General features: G+C 36.7%; 1 protein-coding gene across 1 annotated transcript in view; it reads right to left on the bottom strand.

Moving 5' to 3' along the window:
- The window catches only part of ZNF438 (zinc finger protein 438), a 17,865-nt gene extending 5,953 nt beyond the window's left edge, over positions 1 to 11,912 (bottom strand). The window contains exons 1-2 of the mRNA XM_009895109.1: positions 11,885 to 11,912; positions 2,842 to 2,946 (exon numbers count right to left, since the gene is read on the bottom strand). Coding sequence (XP_009893411.1) covers positions 2,842 to 2,946; positions 11,885 to 11,912 — 133 coding nt within the window. The remainder of the gene's footprint in view (positions 1 to 2,841; positions 2,947 to 11,884) is intronic.
- Positions 11,913 to 23,700: the final 11,788 nt, after the last annotated feature.

The raw sequence follows: 23,700 nt of genomic DNA, 5'->3' as shown, positions 1-23,700 counted from the left end.
CTGTTTTTAGTCTCCAGAAGCTAGGAGCACGTACTATTTCTAAGAACTTCCATTTTTGCCATTCTACAATCACTAAATACATAGAAACCTTTACGCTCTCAATTAGCAAGACTGCTAATAATACTCAGATTTATTTTTTTTCCTGCAGGGTATCTTCTTGTTGCTGCTTTTGAGGAAGCACTTTTAAGAGCTTCTGAGAAGTACAATAAAATGATGTAAAATATTGTAATCATTAACCAAACTAGCCCTGAACTTCGATGCTAGTTACAGGTCAAATTGTACAGCTTAAATACAGTAGATGACAGAACAAGCGTATTTTTCTTTTAGAGGACAGAGTTTGCTCTTATTTTCCAGATTATCCTTGTCATATACTGACATTAAAGACTTTTTCCAAATTAGGAGTTATTCAGCTTGCCACAATATTCAACATGAAACAATTTCCATTCTCTCTTCACGTTTGGCTTGCACCTCTCCCTTTAAATTTCAAAATCTCATTCATTGATCTGCATAAACTTTTTAGGAGAGCCAGCACTTCAGCAGAGTGCTGCCTGTTTACGCTCCAAGTTATAAGGCACCTGCTCTCCAACCAACAGTAGCGAGTGATGTGAGTTCAGGAAAAGATAGAATTTTTGCTGTAGACGTGCCACCTCTACAAAAGTGCACAAAATGGCAGCCAAACACCACAAAAGAAAGGTTAATTTGAGGTTAGGAGGAAATACTTGCAGAAATAATGCATGACACTAGCTTTAAAATTAAGCATAGGCAAGTCAATGTATTTGAGAAGCATATTGCAAAATTAGGCAGCAAAATCACTTTTCTTTAAAGAAAGTCTCTCCACATATTTTCTCAGCATTCCACAAGAAAGCATCATTCTGGAAGCCAAGACCTTCACGAATATTAACCACAAAATGCTCTTTGAAACAAAGTCCATTTACATCAATATTCTTCTTATGCAGTTAACACAATACTGAACACTAATACAACTATTTGAGAAGGATTTTTAAACAAACACTCATTTTCCTACTAGCATAATTTTATCATAAATGTGTCTTCCAGGCAAGCTGTGTTTGGCATCACCCTTTAGTACAACTTCTTTTTTCTTTTTTTTCCCCAAGTTTGCATGAGACAGTTTAGGGCAGAAATATTCATTGCAGTGTCTCTGGTAAGCAAAGGAAACTCAACTCTCTATTTTCCTCTCATCCAACACAGCTGCTGTAGTTAAGCAGCTTAGCCAGTGTCTAAATATAAAGATGGACTAGATGTAGACTAGCTGTCTGATGAGCCTTCAGACTCGGTTGAGATTTTGTTTGTGGACTGCGAAAGCTAACTGGAAGAACTCGTGGAAGACTTAGCATCTTGGAGCAGGAAAAAGCAACCACTCAATCCACAGACCAGAGGTCCTACTGACCCCACCCAGAGTACGCAAGTATCATCAGTGACCAAAACTATTTTTTCCATTTATACTTGGAGAAAAGGCTCAACAATTTCCTTTGCACACAGAGATCACTACAGTAACTCATGTCTTCGCCACCCTGACACTGAAGGACTTGAATATGCTCTGGCTGTCTGGTTACCAGAAGGCCACGTGGAAACTTAATAGGCATCTTTCAGGGACATTCCACTTCTATGCCACACTTTCTTCCAAACTATTTCTGTCTCTGATTCAAAGGACTCCTTTTGACTCGTCAGTTGTGACATGAGGAAAAGTCTTCGTGCTTATGCAAACCCACGAAGCCTCACATCTAAGAAGGGGAATTTTCAGTTAAGGGAGGCTTAGCAATGGCATTTTTGAGGATGGCCCTTGGTTTTAGGCAACGTTCTTTCTACAAGTCAATCAATGGGTCTTTCACTGGAAGGCAACAATTTTTATACTTTCCTTAAAATTTTCATTAAGAATAACAGAAATTAATAAAAACATTAGATTTAATATCTGGATGACGTGAAGCTCATTTTTAACTGCTGTGTTCTCAGTCTTTCAAATAGGCATGGAGTTGGGGCAACAGGTACACACTTTTAAATAATTAAGCACAAGGTTAAATCAAACGCAATTCAATCCATTTACTTTAAAAGTCTCTTTTAAAAAAGATTAATGGTTACCATGCTAGTACTTGCAAGTATCAAGTCACTCAAACTCGCAGGATGTCATAAGCTTCCACCCCTTCTAAATAACCTTAAAATTGTACAGGACCAGACAGTGATACACCATTAAAAAAATAACGATGAATCAAAGTCTCTAATGTAGCCATGCTGGGAAGAGTCCTCTGGAAGAATGAGTATCTACCACAGGACTACTGTTCATTCATGGTTCCCCTTTGTTCCTAAATCATGCAAGTCTGGTCTACTCCACTCTGTTTGGCCTTCTTTTTGTACCTCCTTCAGTTTGTTCTCTATGTAAAGCACGTTACCTTGCTGAACTCTGACACTATAGAAAGCATCAGAAGAAATCTAATTTTCCCCACTAATCTGGTCTATTTTGAACATTAAAATAAATGACCAAAATGCAAGAAACCACTGCGTGCTAATTTTTAAAATAATCCTTGTAGGACCACCTCTCTTCTGCAGGTATGTATTTAATTTGTGTATGACTGGACAAGTGACAGAAAATAACACACAAAAAGGATTGTGTTGTTCTGAAGGGAAAGGCAGAATACAGATGAAAAACATTAAAGAAGTATTAAATGCATGTTTACATTGCTGAGTCTTTTGCTGACTTTGAAAGAAAGAATATCTGTTCTACGGGAAAGAAAAAAATGCACAACTTCCTTATAGACAATACTACATTTATTTCTGTCAATGATAGTTAATGATTCATTCTACCAAATCTCCATACACACTAAATACCTGTGGATACTGTCTTTCCAGCACAAGTTTCTTGGTTTTGCTGACCCAGCATACTTTGTTGGACACAATGTTTCTCTGCAGGATTAGCATGCAAAAAAACACCACCTGCAAAAGTGCTTCAGTCAGTTATAAACAGAACCCAGAAAAAAAAAACCCAAAACCAACAAACCCCAGAAAAAGACAATATAAAGTGACAATATAAAACATTAACTTGCAGTTAATGCATTAAGAAAGCTACTGCTTCTTGCTGTTTGACATTTTTCTCTCCTCAAAAAATGCTTTAAAATCTAATATATTACACACCAAATGCAAGGTGATAGCTTAATAATTGAGTAAAGCTGGTTAATATGGTAAACAGATGGGATGCTTTAGCTTCAGTGTCATGGCAGACAGTCAACAGCACCAAAAACAAAAAGCTCAGAAAAATGAAGGTTCAGGAGTTTTAGAGAGGCTTATAAATACAGGGGCTAAATGCTATGCTGATTCACTTTCTGTAATCCCAAGTAAATCAGTGGTACTGCAGATACCCTAGAAAATAGAATTTGTCCTTCTATATTCCAAACTAGTTTTGCCACACACCTGTATGAAGTAAGGTTGGTAATAAAGCCTATAAATCAGGAGTGCCCAACTCTGCAACAACTCATTTGCAGTTGTTCCTATCTTTGCCTAAAAATAATTATTTGGGTAGAATGTCCTGTTCTAAACAGAAAATGCCAGCTATCCCCAGATATGTCTGCATTCAAAAAAAAAAGAATGTAGTAACACATCTGTGTATTAGACAAAGACCTTGATGTTCGACACAGCAATGTCTCTTTTATCTGTGAAAAGCTGCCCAAATTTGGCAAAGTTGTGAGCTCTTGGCATGTGTTTGATAGACACTTTAAGCAGCTAATTTTCCTAATGATTGCATTCTATTGAATGTGCTCCCGTTTCAGGGAGCTGGATTTTTCCTAAAACTATCACTTTAGGTCCAAACACCCAAGCTGGAACACGGAAATGGCCTCTCCTTATCTCTTAACGGCCGAGCTGACCGTGTGGAAGAGAAACTAGGATACTACAGAACAAGCAGGAAAAGGACAAGAGAACTAGAAATGAGACTTGGAAAGTGTCTAGGCCAAAGAGTCAGGGTGGGATATGGGAATTAAACACAGATTTAAGATGGGTACTGAACATTAATATTACACGTGATTTGGAAAGGAGAAGCATTTAAGCCACAGGGATAATCTTGTATCTTGCATTTCTTACCTTTTTAGTACTTGATTTTTTTAAGAGTAATATAAGTATGTCTACATAGGAGTCCTTTTGTGCAATTTAAAATAGATTAGAAAAATAAAAAATATAACGAAGTGTTTTAATGCAAGATTGGAAAATCACTGTACATCATTCACACAATCACTAAGATACAGAATGTACAAATAGGCTTAGAAAACGTTCTGGTATACCATGGGTGGAGCAAGATCAAGATTGTTTGTTAAAATTCCAAAAGGGAAAACAAGACTTCTTTATATATAATTAATTCTGCTTTGAGCATCAATGTGATTTGCTAGTTGTGCACTAAGCATTTTATCATTTAGAAAGGACATCTTTGCTTTCAAGTCTGTGCAAGTTTATTATCTTAAGGGATTAGGATTATAGTCCATTTCAAGAAATTCTGTGAACAATGGGATACTTCCTTGATTCCTTAAATAATCTCCAAAAGACTCTGAAGAGAACATTACAACAACTAAGCTGCACAATAAAAATGTTTTTTTGATATTAACTGGACTCCATTAAAGCAGACGTTCAACCTTAAAATTTCTAGTGACATTTTTCAGTGTGGGAATAAGCTAAAACTATTTTTGGCATAAACACTCATTTTGGAGAAATAACTCATACACTAATCCAAGATCATGGGTACATAGTTCATATTTAGGGAAGTTCCTCAGTTTCCTGTCTAGCTCAGTTTTTTTTCCTGAAACATCTTTGTTGCATACAGCCTTTCAGTACTTAAAGGGGGGTTATAAGATGGGGACAGACTTTTCAGCAGGGCCTGCAGCAACAGGAGGAGGCATAATGGTTTTAAACTAAAAGAGGGTAGATTCAGATTAGATATAAGGAAGAAATTCTGTTTATGATGAGAGTGGTGAAACACTAGAACAGGTTGCCCAGAGAGGTGGTAGATGCCCCATCCCTGGAAACATTCAAGGTCAGGTTGGACAGGGCTACAAGCAACCTGACCTAGTTGAACATCTCCTTGCTCATGGCAGGGAAGGTTGGACTAGATGACTTTTAAAGACCCCATCCAACCCAAACTATTCTACAATTCTGTTTAAGGTTTTTTTTCTGCAATTAAGGCTTCTTTCTGCCAATACAATCTCAGCAGCATCTTGGCTCCAGTATCTTGGTCCTCAGAGAAAATTGTAATATAAAACAATACTCATGCAAAAGCAGATCTGTTAATCAAAAGTTAACACATCAAGAAATCACTGCATCTAGACACCGTATTATCAGCATTAGCAACAATAATAATCTAAGACATCATTTTGGATTTCTCATAGATTTAGATTTCTCATCATATCTTTTAAATAAACTCTGTGGCAGTACTGAACATTTACCTCTCTGTACTGTCCCAACATAAGCAACTTTTAAAATATGCATGAAATCCTATTTCTATAGGGGATAACAAATGGCCAACAGCTTTGAGGTAACCTTTTTGTGCTGTAATATCAAATGTATTAGCCACATGTGGGTAAATCAATATTCAAAAGCACCATCATATATAAAATGTGGGCAATGCAAGGCTTAACAGAACCTCCTGTAAAAGAAGCCATTTCTGCGCTACCGTATAAAAGAAGAAAGTCTTGGAAGTCTTTTCTAAAAGTCAGAACATACATACGCAAGAGATTTTTAAACACTCTTTTGCAATAAATTTAAAACACATTTATTAGCAGAGCCACATATTCTCTTAACACCTCTTATGCAGTGTTAGTGAACTTTAAAAGCTTTCCATTTTTTTGAAGGCAGTCTTTCAAGTTATAAGCTACTCATTTCATGTTAAGGTTAACATAATTAATAGGTTTTAAGCAGATCAAAATATTTTCGTATCAAGAAATGAAAACTGACATAAAGAGAGCTAGACATAAAGCATCTGTAAGTATTAATAACTTTTTCCACCTTTACAGCTGAAGAAATCACACATGGATTTTTCTCACTATGGCAATAACAGAACTTGAGAATAAGGTTTATGCAGATAAATCCATGGGCTCAAGATGGTGCCTGGCCTCTGCAACCACACAAAACACTATAAAGATGAAAACACAGGTTCTTTTCTGTTTAAGCATGGAAATTCTGTCTGCGAAAGACTGTTAGATACATCATTAAAGACAGTGTGTTGCAGCTTCTCTATGCCTCCGCTAGTTTCAGCAATCAACCACGTCAAACTTCAAGTGGGCATTATCTAGAAACCACGTTGTTCCGACAGGACTCAGTTGCATAGAAAGGAAATTTTGTTATCACTGCAAATCCAGTGGTTTATCTTTGTCACTTCTGCCCAGTCATTCTTTTCCATGGAGGATACCATCCCTGGAGATTTGCGAAGCAAGGCTTCAGTGACGCTGCCACTTGGGGGAACTAATTGTTCAGAAACTAGCTGCAGGGAGGTGATGTAAGCACTGGTCATAAACTTGTAATTCATAAACCTTCAGTGGCATTGCAAATGTGAACTAGGTACTTTAGAAGGTGGGGACAAACAGAAGATTCAAAAGAGAAGACTGTAATTGGATTTTTAAAAATTATTTTCTGGGACAACTGCCAGTTGAAATTTCTTTTAGTGAGCTTCAAGAAAGATATGGACCTAAACAGTAATTCATTCACTGCAAAGTCGATGTCAATGTAAAATTCTTTTTAAAAGGTCTATCAAGATCACATCAACCTGAACAAAATCTTGATATGCCTAATAGAAGTGGTAATTAATAGACTTATTTTTTCCTTAAGTGCAGGAAACAATAATGACCAGGTCTGTTACAGAATCGAAAGCAGAATTCTTCAGAAACTATGCAGCACAAAAAGGTCAAGTAGAATCATTTTATAAATAAATCATGAAGTATTTTCTGACTAGACTCTTGCTCCCCGTTCAAATAAGCTGAGAATAGACTCTATCTTCGTCTTACTCAGAGTTCAACCCTCCGCCCTTCCCTCCATGGGACAGAAAGGGACATACATCTGATCGCAGTTAAGGTAATTATGTCTCCTACTCTCAAAATTTATTTTGTGCAAAAACAGAGCACAACAGAAGAGCAAAATTTTTTTTCATGTTAGAGTATCGCTTTTTTGTGATGACCGGAACACCTCTATTTGAACAGATCCTGCATGCAAGAGAAAACGAACAATTAATTCACCACTTTCGCTCAATAGAGCAAACATCTCTTACTTGAGGCATTAAAAGCACCGCTATGGCAACTTCTGTACTACAAACCTCGGAAAGTGCTCCCTCATTAAATATGAAGGGAGGATCAGAAAACTGTGAGACCTAGCCTGGTCTATTTTGTGTCTTCCAGTATGAATTATACACCGGGTTTATCCTTCCCCAAAGAAAGGGCCAGAACACATTGTTAAACGATTTTTGGAGAGTATTTTCTGAGGGATTTCATAACTAGCTAGTTTCTTTTGAAAATTACCAAAGTGATCTAACTTTCAAATGGGGAATCTCTAGTCAGGGATTTTGTTTGCTCTACCTCGCCCCTTTTCTTTCTTCATAACCCAAATTTCTTCAGAGAAAGACTATACAGCTCTGGCTGAGATATGCAAAACATTGCGACCTGCAGTCAATTCCACTAAGGACTAAAATAAAACTAGAGATTAGAGAATCTCCACAGTACTTCAAGTAGACATGTGTATTTTTTCAAAGACAGGCAGAGCCCTGTAAAGCACAGGAAAACTAAAACAGCTTCAGAAAGACTATGGCCCTGGCTAGGAAGACATTAGCTTTCAGAACATTTAAAATTCTCAGTTGCTGCTAAACCTGAACATAGGTAGGCCTTTCTGGCAGTAAGATGTAGCAGAAAATAATTTAAATTACAGCATCAGAACGCTTCCCCCACCCCCGTGCATAATTACAATTATTTGCAACGCTTATTGACATTGCTAAGCTTGCCCGTGCTAGCCACTGTATTGTTTAAAGGCAGCACCGGTTCTCACAAGAAGGTACCGGCTGTGCTGCAAAGGAATTGATTGAAGGTGCTGCTGATAGGTGATAATGTATCAGCGAACACTCGTAATGGGTGCCAGCATACGAGGGAATGACAACAGGAATGCAGTCAACAGGAATGTAGGCCAAAGATGATATCCTTAACTTGCCGTGTGCAGATATATCAGCACATTTCTAATTAAATTCACGTGTATCTGGGCTGTGCTGGCAGACAAAGGAGCCCCTTGGCGCAGAGTCCAGCAGAGGGAGTCGGGCGCCCATCACCACAGCCTCCGGCCACCGACAGAGCCGGGCCAGCCACACCACGACACTTGCTGTTCCTTCTCTTATGTGCCAGCTCAGCTTAGATCTGTGACTCACGGCGACTACCATACCGTAATCTTCAACCAACAGAAAGGCTAAACTACTCGTCTAACAATTTTGTAACACTAAATACGACTTCTGTTGAAAAATCCCCAAGGTCATGAATTCTTTTACAGTACTGCACGCAAGCTCTGAACAACTTCACAAGTTATGTTATTCTTTCAAAGTATTCCACCTTTGCAAACTTTTCAGTCAATTAAATGTTTTGTATAAACTCAAAAACATCTTGAAGCAAAGTAGCTGAGCCTTCCTGTTCAAAGTAATTCTATTAAACTATTTAGCATCTTCTACAACTGCAGTACAATTTTTGTGCAAGAGATTTTAAAAAAAAAAATCCTTCACTGATTTTGTGTTAATCCAATTAATGTCCCAAAAAACCCATCCATGTTACTAAAAACGTCAGAATTTCTAACAGATGTTCTCCTTTTGGTTGACATCTGAAAATGAAGCCCTGTTACCAACATATTTTCCCATCCCAAGCAATACCCTGAAATCTTTGTCAAACTTTCTTGCTTTCATCATTGCTCAGCTCATCACACAAACCATCTGCATAAATAAAGATGTAAGCATCTGCTGTATGGCAAATGGTCTCAGGGGCAGATGTTTTTATCCTTGCATTCATGTCACTGGCTTGGATACATTATTTGAACAGATGTACACAATCTGAAAGTGTCGTGTCCCACAGTGAAATGACTCCAACTGCTTTCTATCAAAGTACATAAATGCTATTTGCACCTGCATTTATGTTAATGATATAAAGGCAGCAGGGGTTCCAGCAAAGCGAGAGTTGATGCTAAGAAACACATTTACATGGCTAATTGAAGTCTGAGATCTCCCAGCACCAAATGACCACACTAACATGGATACAAAATGAATTAAACTACACAATGACTTTTTAAAAAACTATGTTTTTTAAAAAATTAAAATAAACATACCCAAGGAGCAAAACTATGATTTCAGCCTGTGATATGCTTTTCCAATGTATACTTAAAAAAGACAAAAAAGTATTAAATAAATTCCTAGATAAAACAGGAACAATCTTATATTTTGCACAATAACTGTATAAGATACACAATTTTTTTCATGGTAGTGTAATTTAACAAAAATTTTTTATAAATCTGACAGTGCCGCTGATCCAAAGGTATTTCAGTTCTTTAAGGCACACTGGTATTTTATGTCATTATGGAGCACTACAAAAAAAAAAAAAAACAACCAGCACTTGCTCAACAGCAAATATTAACATGAATGTGGATGACAGAATATGATGCTTCAATGATAATTTCCTAATTCCTAGGAAAAAATCTTAAAGATTTATTCAGAAAAGTGCATCTATTTGAATGTGGAGTTACAATTGCTGCTTATATAAATGATAGTCACTTTTCTTATAAAATATTTTAAATTGCGAAAAACACAGATGCCCTGAAGGAGTATGTATCAAATTACAGAACTTCGGCTATTACATGACAAATGGTAGCAGTGAGGGGTTTATGTTGTCACTCAAAGAACTTGCACTAACCATTACTTCCATACTCAACTGAAAAATAACAAGCACTTTCAAAGTATAGAAAGATTGACAAAAATGCTATACTGAATGTAATTGATGGATAGGTTCTACTTCCAATACCATTTATTTTCAAACCTTTTATTTGTAAGAAATGTACCAATGTTATAGTTGCACATAAATCATTATAAATTGCTAATAGCCTCAACATTTTTGAAGTGCCATAACACATTTAAGAAACAAGCGATGCCTGATACGAGGACAAAAAAGAGTGATAGTAAAAGAATAAAAAAATAAATATACTGAGACCAGTATATTTGCAGAATACAATGATTTCACACTGATGTAGCTCTTGGTCAGGATCTGATTTCTAACATGAACCCCCACTTCCAAAGTTTAGAACATGGCTCTTATAATTCACTCTGGGTGTAAGTTGATAATAGGACACTGACCAGAATGGATGTTTTGAAAGAAAAAAGTCTTAAAAAAAAAATCTCAAAGCAAATGATTCATCAGTTTCAAGCTTTACAATCTATATTGTTCTCCTGTTATTCATAAATGGCTTTAAAAAGATAATACCTTCAATTTGACTATAACAGTGGTCAAACTCCTGTTATTTAAAGGAAAATTAAATTAAGGCTTTTAAGTATTAGAATTAAGTATTCCAGTCACAAGCATACGGACATAGAGCACACTACAGGGTGGATAGCTTTACACAACAGTGAAAACCGTCTCCCTTGAAAGAACAGTCCCATTAGACACAGAACTCATCAACTAAGATCAATTTGCAAGACATCCTCTGGGAATAGCTTCCTCAGAATTATTACAGTATCATAAAAATACTCACTCGTCACAAAACAGGTAAAGTATAAACTTACATGACAGTAAAAGCTCAAGCCTTCAAGTTAAGTCATGTATAGTGCTTTTCTTAATTAACATAAGTACTAACAGTGGAAACTTAACTGACAACCTGCAATGGTTCTGAAAGGTCCATTAGAGCTTATGTCATACCCATCAAACATTCATTCACATTTAAGAAGTATCATTAAAAATGACATTCAAGTTAACAATCATATTTAAACATCAGCATTGTGACACAGATCAAAAGGGAAAGGAAATTCAAGTTACGGCTGCACATTTAGAAGCTTGGGAATACACAATTGCAGCACAAATACCCTTACTAATAACAGAAGGAAAAATTCAAGATGCTAGCACTACTAAAAACTAAATCAACAAAAGATGACTTCTGAAGAGACAAAACATAGAAAACAATTAAACACAAAAATGTTAGTAAGAATAGAAATGCTGGGGAAAAGACACTTAAAATCTAAGTTTATATTTAGAAAAATCATAGAAACATACAACGGTTTAGGTTGGAAGGGACCTTAAAGATCATCTCGTTCCAACCCCCCTGCCATGGGCAGGGACACCTTCCACTAGACCAAGTTGCTCAAAGCCCCATCCAACCTGGTCTTGAACACCTCCAGAGATGGGGCCCCCACAACTTCTCTGGGCAACTTGTGCCAGTGTCCCACCAACCTCAGAGTAAAGAATTTCTTCTTAATATTTCTTCAATATTTATTTTGTTGTTTGTGCTACTCTTGTAGCATAACTTGCAAATACATTTGACCCCCCATGATATGGGGGTCAAATATGACAATGATTTTCAAATATATGAACATTAAAAAATTGTAATTAACCCTGAATACTTAATTCTGCTGAATCAAACAAGAAGCAGATTTACATATTTCAAGTTTCAACTACAGGTGGTAACAGTAACAAGCAATGTCCTAAAGAAGAAAAGAATCTTAGCTATTGTAACCGTTTGAAGTGATAAATGCTGCAGTATAATGGTTTCCTTTTTTTTAAAACCACATTAGAGTAGAATGGTAGACAGAAGCTATATAATGATTTATTAATCATGATGATATTTTTTCCATGTTTTGAGTCACAAGCCTCTAATTTCTCAAAAAAGTACAGAAAGTATACTATACCTGCAGAAAAAGTTAAAGGATTCTGCATTATGCCCTTTAATAGTTACGACAACGTTCCTGGAAAGAAGAAATACAGATACTTAGAAGTTCTGACAATTTTTCATAAACTTAGAAAAAAGAAATAGGACAATGGCAATAATTTTCCAAAATTATATTTCTGAATGGATCCTAGTATGCCCATACCTCATGCAAAACACCACCAGAGTTTTAAACCAAGTGTTTCTCTCGATCACAAACACCCTTATATGCACTCTCCATATCTCAACACTGGGTACAACTAACTTCGGCTTCTTGTTATTGAAAACCCCCGTTAAAGCCAGAAAAGAGGACACATCATGAATTCCAAAGTGACAGTGCATTCTGAAGAATCACAAACAACGCAGGGTTAAGGAACCATTTTCCTTCGAACATCTGACTGCATGGATATCATATAACTGACTGACAAGCAGAATCTTTCATGGATGCTACAATGAAGACATTAGCTTGCATTTGTGAAGCAAACATTACACTGCCACCTCTCCTGAATTTCACGTTGGTACTTACCACAAAATTTGATGCTTAATGTTTGCCATAAAATAGCATTAAATCAAGTGGCCACCCAGTAACTTAAAGAGTGGGTTATTTCTTTCCAGTGCAGTCAGTGTGCTGCTTAAGCTTTGGTCAAGCATGATTCAACAGTCAAGTAAGAAAGACACAGTATAACACAATGACAATATAAAATTGTGTTATGATCTATTTAGATTTTCTTTATCCTAAAACGGTCTAGCTTTTGGAATGACCACGTAAGAGTTTGGTTTGGCTGAGCACCACTAACACGTTAAAAAAGTCACACACGGTATAAAACTCTTGTTCTCCTGATGCAGTTGGAGGCTTTGGGATAGTAATAGACAAATCCATCGACTGACACAGATGGAAGTCCAACTACATGGGGGTTTACTTGGATCTAGGCTTTCATACCAGTCCATATCCGTAGTATTTCCCAGAGGCAGAGCCAGCTGTGGAGATGTGGAGTTTGCTTACCTTCCTGGACAATTTAACAGCTGGTAGAATCTTACATAAAGAATATTCCAGACATGCACTCAAGAGCCCCCTTCTGAGCACGTGAAGTACCAAAAGACTGTATTTGGATAAATGTAAAAATAGTTGGGACAAATTCTGATGCAACTATCAAACACAAAAATAAGTCTTGAATATATTTCTTTACCATCGTGCAATTGACTCTCAAAAAGCAATGGAGAGGTTGTAGGAAGGAGATGGTTCTGTGGGCAGCAGTAAAGTACGAAAGAGGCAAAACCAATTCCATTTCCCGGAAGTTCAATACCAAAGCATAAAAGAAAACTGAGCATGGCTGCTGTGAGGAGACCTCTCAGAGAGCAAACAGGTGCTGTGTTGAGCCATATGTAATAAGCAGTTCTTGTATGTCAACCAGCACCTCCTGGTACAGGTTTGCAGATGTGTACCAGCAGATCCCAGGCTGCCTCACAGAGTCTCTGTCCGTGGTACTTAAGCTGTCAACCTCTGGTCTGTCAGACCCACTACACAAACATAGGTCCGCTCATCTAAATGTAGTTTCACGTCCTGGTAACATATAGACAACTCCCTCTTAATCTACAAGCCTGAAACAGGCCACACTGATGTAATTTTGGAATGGCAAATGACTTCTAGGAACAAGCGTGGATCTTCAACCTGTCACCCACAGCGTAAGACATCCTTCTGCTCAATAAGATCTTTTTACAGAAGTTCTTCTTCCACTTTAGGATTTCCAACACTTGAAAACATACTGAAGTAGTTACAGCAACACATATTGTAAAAAAAAAAAAAAAAAAACACATAAGAAATGATATTCAAATGAAGGTTCTCAAAATTACTATTCTGAGGTCACATTTTTATAAGTTTTCATGGTCCCTTCCAGTTGTAGAGAGCGTTAAATAATTTAAAAGGGTGCTTCACTTATGGTTACTACTTCCTTTTAGAATTCTAGCACACAAACCAGACTTCTGGATACAGATCAATAACTCATATCACGTGGAAACACAAGCTTCACATCTTCTTCCAAGCATTCACATACCCTTAATGCTAGGCCAGAAGATTGGCCCATACAAATTTTGTACAAGCATCTCCGACTTGAATTCAACCTTAACTGCAGTAAGATAATGGTCTTGATCTAGAAAATGCAGTGCTTATTTTACAGACTAGTACATTGATCAGCTACCATCAATAAAAAAAATAATTCGCAAATTAACTTTTCATCTTCTAGCCATTCATGAATTATTTTTTTCTTGTTATACCAAAGAACCTTTTACTGCCCTTTACTTTTGCAGATATTTAAGTAATCTTCCTTTTGGGAAAAACGGAAAAGCTCAATATTTTGAAGTCAGGGCAAGTTGCTGCTTATCGTCCCTTCAAATTTTTCTGTCCATTGTTATATGTATGACTGTAATAAAGCATGTTTTCTTTGAATACAAATACCATTTACAAAGCAAACCACATAACTTTGTATGACTGTCCTGTCTGCACTTAGTGTAAAGTTTTTAATCAATAGTGTCTTTCTGATCACTGCCTAGCGCTAGTCTTGGAACCAGTCCCACCATGACTTTACTACAAGTGTACTGATTCATGTTCCTTTCTCACTGAAAGTTCCTGACATCTTTTAGCCAATTTGTAACATGTTTATCAGATACCTAATATCTGCATATATGTGATGCAAGTCCTAAATATGAACTGCAGTGTTACAAAAAAGTTCTGAAATTCTGAATCAATGCATAGTACAGAAGTTAAAGGATGTAACATCTATACAGCTACCTATACCTGTCCTCATAAGAATTTTTTTTTTCATTTGACCATAAATCTGGCTTGGCATGACTACTTTCCATAAAAAACACTTTTATGTTCAAAAAAGAGCCAACCTTAGAAATAAAATTAACTAAATTTTTTTACCTGTTTTACACAGTTATGTCCAGAACAAATTTGAGGTTGGACACCACTAATAACTAAAGATGTCCCATTGTTTTTGTCGAATACTGAGAGGGCAAACATTCTTACAGTCTTCCTCGGTTATATTTGAGTCCAATATTGGTTCTTTCCAAATACAGAATGTTATATTGATTATTTCTATCTGGCATTTTTTTTCACCCTGATTGCCTATCTCAAAGATAAAACTTTTAAAATTCTATATAATCTTAAAATCTGTTTTGCTCAGTTTTGTTTGTATCTATACCATAGGACAATAAATAAAATCATTCAAGTGGCAGTACTCCAGAACTCAAAACAGTTCTCTTCAAATCTGCTCCTGACTGGTCAGAGATGAAAAGAAATCTATTACAAGAATTTCAAGTGAAGTGAAGTTGAAGTTGGACAGAATTAAAAAGTAAAATTTATCTTAATGCCATAAAATAAGCTCTATAATGCCTATACTACTCCTTATGTTACCATAGAATGAAAGGATAAACGAATGAAAGAATAAACGAATTTTCAAGCAGAAGCAGCAAAAATATCAAATAAACTGGAAAAAAACTACACTGTAAATTGGTCTTTAACAACCAAAGGAAGTAGAGCATATACATGTAATAATTTAAAAGCAATTTTCACAGAAAGATACCCACAGGTCTTTTATGTGATACTGGTGTCCTGATAGACAGACTGAATGTGAATATCAGGTGAACCCAATTAACCTAATTTGATGCTTGTCCATACTAAGACATTTATTTTAGATGTTACATAAAATCCTTTAGGATACTACACAGAAAACGATAAATAGGCTATAAAGGTTATGACATTAATTTTACTGTCATTCTCATGCTTTAAGCAAGCATCAAAACTAAAAATCTCATCCTCTGGGAAGCAAGAGCTATCTGAAAGTAATTATAGTACTCATTATCATAACAGTATTAAACTAAACCACTATGACCCTATCTGAATTTATTTTTGGTACCTTTTGTTAAAAGAACAAAGCTTCTCAATGACAACTGCACCTTCTAATGCAGTGAACATTAGTTCAGGTACAGGAAGAAAGCATTAAATCAAATCTTCTAATTTCATATTAAGCTTAATTATGAATTTTAATTTAAAACTAGGCATGTAAAGAAGTGTTACTTAAATATTATGTAATTTCATTTCAGAAGGAAAACATTTGACTAAAAAGAAAAATTAAATACTTAGTACAGTTTAGAAAAGACATTCTCCTAACAGAAGCCCATAAAATGACAATTTATATTTCAAAAGTAATTTTATTCACTGAATTTTTCACACCTGTTCTTTCACATACTGTGCCATCTTGTAAATGACAGTGCCATGCAACTATTATTTCCCAAAATTTTGAAACTTTTTAACAGAAACCAAGTTCTCCAAAAAGCATGAATGAATCATATCAGCATAACTTCCAGGAAAGTTAGCAAAATCTGTTGGTATTTAAAGGCCAAGTCAGACTTGAAATAAACGATTAAAACATTGAAGCTATGCAAAAATACAGAGGAAGGTAAAAATGACAAAGACTGACTAGCGTAACACGCAAAAGCATTTGTTCAAGCAAGTGTATTTGCCAAAAGCCTGCAGTGCTCGGCTACTTTAGAAAATCAAGCACAAGGCATTAAGCCAATTTGTTTAAAAAATAAGAAAAACTCCAAAACCCCAAACCCCAATAACCAAGCAGTAGCTGATTTGCATTTCTAAAAACCTGCAAAAATATTCTGCATTTCACTATACAAATCTTCAGTTGCAGAAGTCCAATTTATTCCTATTCAAAATTTTCTATTTTAAATCACATTTTCACCGTAGGATTGCATCCTACATTGGTAGATCCTCATCCTACTGTTCTATATCCAAAGAGATATGCATGCAGTCACAAACAACAGCTTTCTTACAAGAGAAATTACACACTGCTTATGCTTCCATACTTAGGTAATTAATCAGGGAGAAATGTGTGTCCGTGGCAGAATTCTTTTTGGCTGAGCCCATTAGGTGACTTCAACAGGCAGCCAAAAAGAAACAGAAGCCTCATTGCAACTGGTCACTTTTCCCAGTACAAACCCAGCAGAATCTAAAACCCAGCCTATTTTTAAACTTTTGGTCATCCTATGAGATGGGCCCGTCCGAGCGCATTTCCTGAACTTCAAGCCTTACATGCACTGAATGCCACAGTGGCAATCCTGGACAAAAATTCTTCCCTTCGTATGCTGTTAGGCGATGTATAGAATGGTTGGCTGGCACGCCTACACTATGCCCATCTGTCAGAGTGGAACTGTGCCTACGCGACAGGTTCTATGCGACTTTCAATAATGTGATGCTGATAATAAAAGCTTATTTATGAAACAACATAGGGCAACTTCAATGTTTGGCTTAAAATAAAAAGCAAATGAAAAGCGATTGCTTTTCTTGAGGAGATAAATCTTTTGAAATCAACTTCTAAGGTTTTTCAATTGTATGAATAAAGACGAGCACATACACTGCAAGAAATAAGGACGTTCCACATATTTTTTTACTGTTGCAGCCCAGCATACAGTAATTCTTATTTTACAACTACAACTATCTCTGAGACAGCAAATTCAAAGACCTGAGAAAAAAAATGTATAAAAGCTAAGTTTCTCAAAAGGACGCCTGGGAGAAGAGAAGGTTCAAGAAGGAGCAATATTGATTCTTCATTTTATGAAATGTATGTGTATTAAATTGTAGTTGAACAGTTTTTATGACTGTAAATAACCCCAACTATTTTCTATTTGAGAAGACAAATCCATTCTGAAAAACTAAAAAAGAGCGAGGAACAGCACAGTTGCTATTATGCCTAATATTAGATAATTCACAGTATGCCAAAAAATCACATCTCTTTTTCCAAATTTCCAATTTAAAATGACAGATTGTCTTTTTATGTTTCCCTTAGTAAATACCTTCTCAGTAGTACTGCTTTGAATGCCATGAACTGGAGTCCTGCATAAGTTCCACATCTGTATTAAGACATCTTTGCCATTCTTGTGTATTAAAAGGTCAAAGCTTCTGATTTTAAAATACAGTCTTGGATCTTACTGTTGTGAAAGTAACTGTGAAATGATAAATCAGTAAAAATTGCTACATTTTGTTCTTGATTCTGAGGGCAGCTGGAAACAATAGTTCTGGAAAATACAAACTACTCATTTCATTTTTATAAGACACTACATGAAATCTATGTTGTCAACAGTTCTTATAAATTCAAATTAATTTAGTAATTGTAAAAAAATCAAGGAACAGGAACATCTAGCACACTTACTTAGCGATGACTACTCTAGAATTTACTTTAAAATTCAAACTATGCAATTCCTTCTACTCCCGGCTCCCCCCTCCCCCTGTTATTCTCATCCTAAACTAAGCATTAATTTATTCCTTGGGTCCAAACTGCTAAGTTTTGCCAGGATTCTCAACAATGCAGTTTCGCAAGACAGAATCTATACATCTTTCAACTCTCTTAGCAATATGTAATGTCATTCATAGTGGAATTGCAGTACACCATTATAGTTTTCAGTTTGCAATGCCTGATTAAATTGTGAGACTTTTTGACTTTGCTGTTGTTCATAATTGATGACTGCTTTGGTTTAATAAGGACGGAATACACGATTTATCTTTCACTATGTATCTGCTGCAGTACATTAGCTTTCTTTTTGGATAAACAATATCACAAATACTAAACAGCGATTTTGCTGCAGTTTTATTATAACTGACACAGCATTAGACAAATATCTGCAATTGTGCACACAGGTACTCTCGTAATCATTCAGGTTGGCAGGGACTGTGCCAGGTCATCCCGTCCAACCTCTCTGCTTAAAGCAGGGTCAACACTGAGCTGAGGGCTTTGTCCAGATGGGTCTTGAAAACCTCCAACCCCAACAAATGCCTTTCAGAAATCAAATTATATTTACCACTTGACAACAAAGGATAGCCTGAAAATCACAGTAACATTGGTCTATGTACATAGGACAGACTGTTCCAGCAATTCCTGCTACAATGCTCTTGCCACACTTCAGAATTAGCTAAAAAGGACTCAAAAAAACCTTCCTATATTTCATGCTATGCTGAAGAATTAAAGAGAATTTGACTGAGTGGCAGAGAACAAAGATAATTTATAATAAATAGACACATGTACTTTTTATTTACTTGCTCTTAGACTACAGATAAAGAAATCATTTCAAAGAGCAGAACGAGGTTAATGTATGACAAAGGTACCAACCAAAATAAAGATGACTAAAGGAAAGACTAAAAAAACATTACTTGTTTTACTTGCTTTTTTCTATCTTCCTCAACTTTGACATTTGAGGAATAAGCTATTACTGGCAGTGTAATGACAATTTTCCAATTAAAATGAAGTTTCAGGATTCTGTTAATTATCAATTTAGACTACAGAAATAATGAGTCAGGACTGCAATGCTGAAATGAGAGCAAGCATTCAGTTTTCTTAATTTGGTAGTCCTTTCATATTTTAGAGATAATTGATACCTCACAACTTCCTCACACATAGTCAAAACGTATTTGAATGTCTCAGATAACACAGCCCAAAGAATTCCATTAATAATTTAAGGATTAAGACAAGACTACGACACATTAGAGACACTACCTGCACCATTAGAGTGACTTTAGTTTGAAACACAGCACTAAAGTCTTTGCAGAATCACATCTGGCCCTTAAATTATATAAGGGCTAAACAAGAAACAATCAATCCCTAAACACTTCTTCTACTTTGACTATAGTATTTTCAGTTATTTGGAGACTAACCTGAATCCCTCAGGGGACAAAAATAAAATAAAACTTATTGTGTCATTCAGGAACAATTTTGTCAAGGGTTTTTGCTATTTTAATAAACTCTGGACATGTTGTTAATGTTCTACTTAGAAGAAAGGTAACCAACAGCTGACAAAAAGCAAAAAAAACCACTCTAAACTTTGCAAGGTGAATTGCCTTTGCAATTCTCACTCAAATAACAGAATTATTTCTGACTTTACAGCTGCAAACTTGAACATAGAACTAAATTCTGCCATGGTACTAAACAAGTAAAGTGAGCATCATTTATGGTTTTTTTTTAATAAGAATTTCCATTACAGAGTTCCTTAAAAAGTCAGCTAGACAGCTGTCAGTCAGAAAGCTACATTCTGACATTTCTAACGTTTGTGCAGCCATATCCTCCATAGAAAAAATATACTACATTTTAAAAAGTAACTTGAATGTGTCTTATTCACAGCCTCAAGCAAAACAAGCATTCAAGAACTGGCAAAAAAATTTATAGGAAATAGAAGGAGCTTACTACTACATGCCACAAAGCACAAAGAGAGAAGTCAAACCTATGACTGTGCCTGATCAAGCAATAAATGAGCTAGGCAAAGACGCTATGGATTTCCGGGATGTTAAAATTCAAATTGCCTATCAATTAATGACTTCTGAGAGAAAGTCCCCCCCGAAAAGGGCTTGCCTGTAACACACACATTTCTAAGGCAGAAGTTAAAGAAACAAAGAAGAGAAGAAGGGTCTTAGTGCCAAAAAAATTAAAAAGTAACATTGCCCAATGCCCAAGACCAACCAAAGCACACTAGATTCTAAGGCCTAATTTCTCTCAACCAAAAAAAGATCTTAATAAGAATTATACACTGAAAGATTTAGTTTCTTACGCTGAATGAAAAGGCGTATTTTCTTCAGCCGAACTCAAAACCAACTTCCAAATTCTACAGAAGAATTCACTTGAGAATGTGTAACTGTTGTGAGGCACAGCTGGTCCTTGCAGACTGCCCTGTACTGAAAAATATACCAGATAACTCATCAGATATTGTACTAAGAACTGTTTTGACTGGTTTTGTGCTACACTGATTCTACTCCCAAACTTCAGCTCTAACATCGCTAACCGAGACTGCGTTTCAGGGCTATGGACCTTTTTAGCTGAGTGCCCAGTACACTTTAAGAACACACATACTTTTAAAACCAGTTATGTCAATATAATAGTTGGATTTTCTTAATGATGTTGGACATTAAAAACATTGCACAACTATTAATTATATCCTATGTTTCCCAAACATGATCCTACTCACCAGAAAGGAATATATACTTAAGAGATCACACTTAAAAAACCCCATAAAATATAATGACTGGCATGAGCAACTTAAATCCTACATGACTTCCACATTTACTGCCTCCTAAGCATATAGTAAACTGTTCTACATTTTGAGAATCATCAAATATTAAGTTTACAAATTAGGACATCATCTCACTGAAACACCCTCATAAAACTCAAGAGTTCCAAATTTAGCGCAAATATTAAAAGGTCACATTTTATGTAAGTTTTGTGACAGTAAGTACCTTAAGTGTTAAAGAATACTGCATAAATTTCATAGTTGTAGATAAAAAGAATTGTCAACACACAGCTAATTTAGTCAAAATTATCTTGCAAAATGAAGGGCAGTTCAACTTTCACAGCTGAAGAAGTGGATTACAGCTGTAGAACCCTTGAAAAAACTGCAGCAAGAGAAGCCATTGCCCAGCTGTGTGCTGAGCACATGCAGGGCACGCAGCATCCTCCCTCCCTGCAGAGACCCCAGCAGAGAAGTTCAGCTGTTCGCCCACATTCTTTGCTCAAACAGTCATATCCCTCTAATTTTCTGAGAAAGGACTGTCACCGCTTCAATGGATTCTCCTGCATGGAATGCCACAATTCCCTGGCTGGGCACTCCCAGAGGTCTGACCCAACTGACCAAGCAACCGCTGGGACTAAGTGACTGCTGTATCATTTATTTTAAGAACAATCAAAACATAAGAGTATATTTTCTAGTCAGTCTGGTATAAACACATTTCATAATACCAATCGTAAAATTTAGATAGACAAAAATACTCCACAGGCTTATCTAGATTTGGTGACATTCTTTGATTGATTAGCATCCAAAAGCACCACATAAAATAGCGGCTGTTGTTCAAACTGGTATGCCACTCACCACGCAGTATACAGGATAACATTCACAAGACAAAGTGTATATCCGTATTCTATGATTTAAATGATACTTTTTTCACAGGTTTTATTACTGTCTGTACACAACAACGTTACTGATGAAACACCTTCTTATTACAAAAAACTTTCACACGGATAAACATAAAAAAAGAATAAATCAAAGTCTAACCTGTCCTAGTTTACTGCCTTCACTCACTTATCTCGTGTTGTTTTCATTGTGCAAATACTCCTCGCCAATATCATTTTCATTTTTGTATCCACCACCCTGTTTGTTGTTTGAAAAACGTTAAAGGCACAGAGCTTCAAAGGCTATCGGACATACTTAATGAAGTGTCCTCAAAACATGTTCATGGAGAAAAAATGTGAAATAAACATGTCAAAATTATTCCTGGCCACTGTCCAGCAACCAGCTGTGGTGCGCACACTATGCGAACCCTGGGAACATTCTTCTTTCTCTATGGGACTCCAGCTTTGCCTTCTGTTCCTAAGGATATTTGTATTCCTAATTCATTCAGTTAAATCTCAAACTAAGCAAGACCAAACTGAATTAGTACTTCAAGAGAAAAACAATTAAGCATGACCAAGCTTTTAAAGCAACCAGGCTTCTGTGGTTTCACACACAGTACCTTTTCAATTATTTCCCATGAAAACCATGCTGTGGGACACCTATACTGCTTGAGTCGTGTCAAGTCTGCAAATTCTACCACTGAAGTTCTGCTCAGTGTAATTAAATAACCAAACACCTATTTTTTTGAATAGTGGCACTAATTCCTACATTACGGCCAAATTCAAACTTTGGTAGTCATATTCAGTGTCTCTAAATTTCAGTAGAGTTTTAACTATCTGAGACACCGCTCAAGCATGCGCAGAGAGAGTTAGGAAAGGCACAGCTCACCTGGAGTTGCAACTAGCAAGGGATGGAAAGGTGACAGGACTACTGCAGACACACTGGCAGCAAAAGAAAGGCTAAGGAAAACGTGGGCCTAATGCTTAATGGAGAAGGGGACCAAGTGACAGAAGGCATGGAAAGGCTGCGGTAGTCACATAATCTTACCAACAGTAGGTGAAGATGCGGGTCAGTAAAAGAATACAACCGGACATGTAGAAATCCACAGGATCAGAAGGATGTTCCCAGAGCGCTAAGGGGGCTGATCGGTGTCACTACAAGGATTCACTCTGTTATCTTTTACAAGTCATGGCATCAAGGCAGATTGCCAAAGACTGGAAAAGGGCACATAGCACACCCATCTTCAAGACAGGCAAGAAAGAGGTTGTGGGGAACTACAGGCCAGTCAGCCTAATCTCAGTCCACAGAAAGGTTATGGAGCAAAGCCTCCTTGAAGCCATCTTCAGCCATGTGAGGGACAGGGAGGAAGCTCATCAGATTTACCAAGGGGAAATCATACCCAACTAACCTAACTACTTTCTGTGATGAGAAGACTAGTCCAGTGGATAAAGTGAGAGCAGTGGGTGGTGTTCATCTTGTCTTTATGAAGGTCTTTGACAAGGTCTCCCACAGTATCCGCACAGACAAATTGGTGAGATATGTATTGGGAAGTGGATGATAAGGTGCATGGAAAACTGGCTGGACTGTCAGGCTAAAGGGTGGTGGTAATCAGTGGTATCAAGTTCAAGTGGCAACTATTTACCAGTGGCATGCCTCTGGGATCAATCCCGGGGCCAACACTAACATCTTTATTAACAACCCGGATAACGCAATAGAGTGCACTCCTAGCATGCGTGCAACCAAGATGAAACTGGGAGCTGGAGGGCAGGGCCTCTATTCAGAAGGACCCAGGCAGGCTGGAGGAAAAAGCTATCAGGGATCTGCGAAATTCAACGAGGGTGAAGGCGAATGCAAGTGCCTTCCCAT

This window comes from Charadrius vociferus, unplaced genomic scaffold, assembly GCF_000708025.1.
Source record: "Charadrius vociferus isolate BGI_N301 unplaced genomic scaffold, ASM70802v2 scaffold61, whole genome shotgun sequence".
NCBI classification, from domain to species: Eukaryota; Metazoa; Chordata; class Aves; order Charadriiformes; family Charadriidae; genus Charadrius; species Charadrius vociferus.
This window is presented reverse-complemented; position numbering and strand designations above follow the sequence as displayed.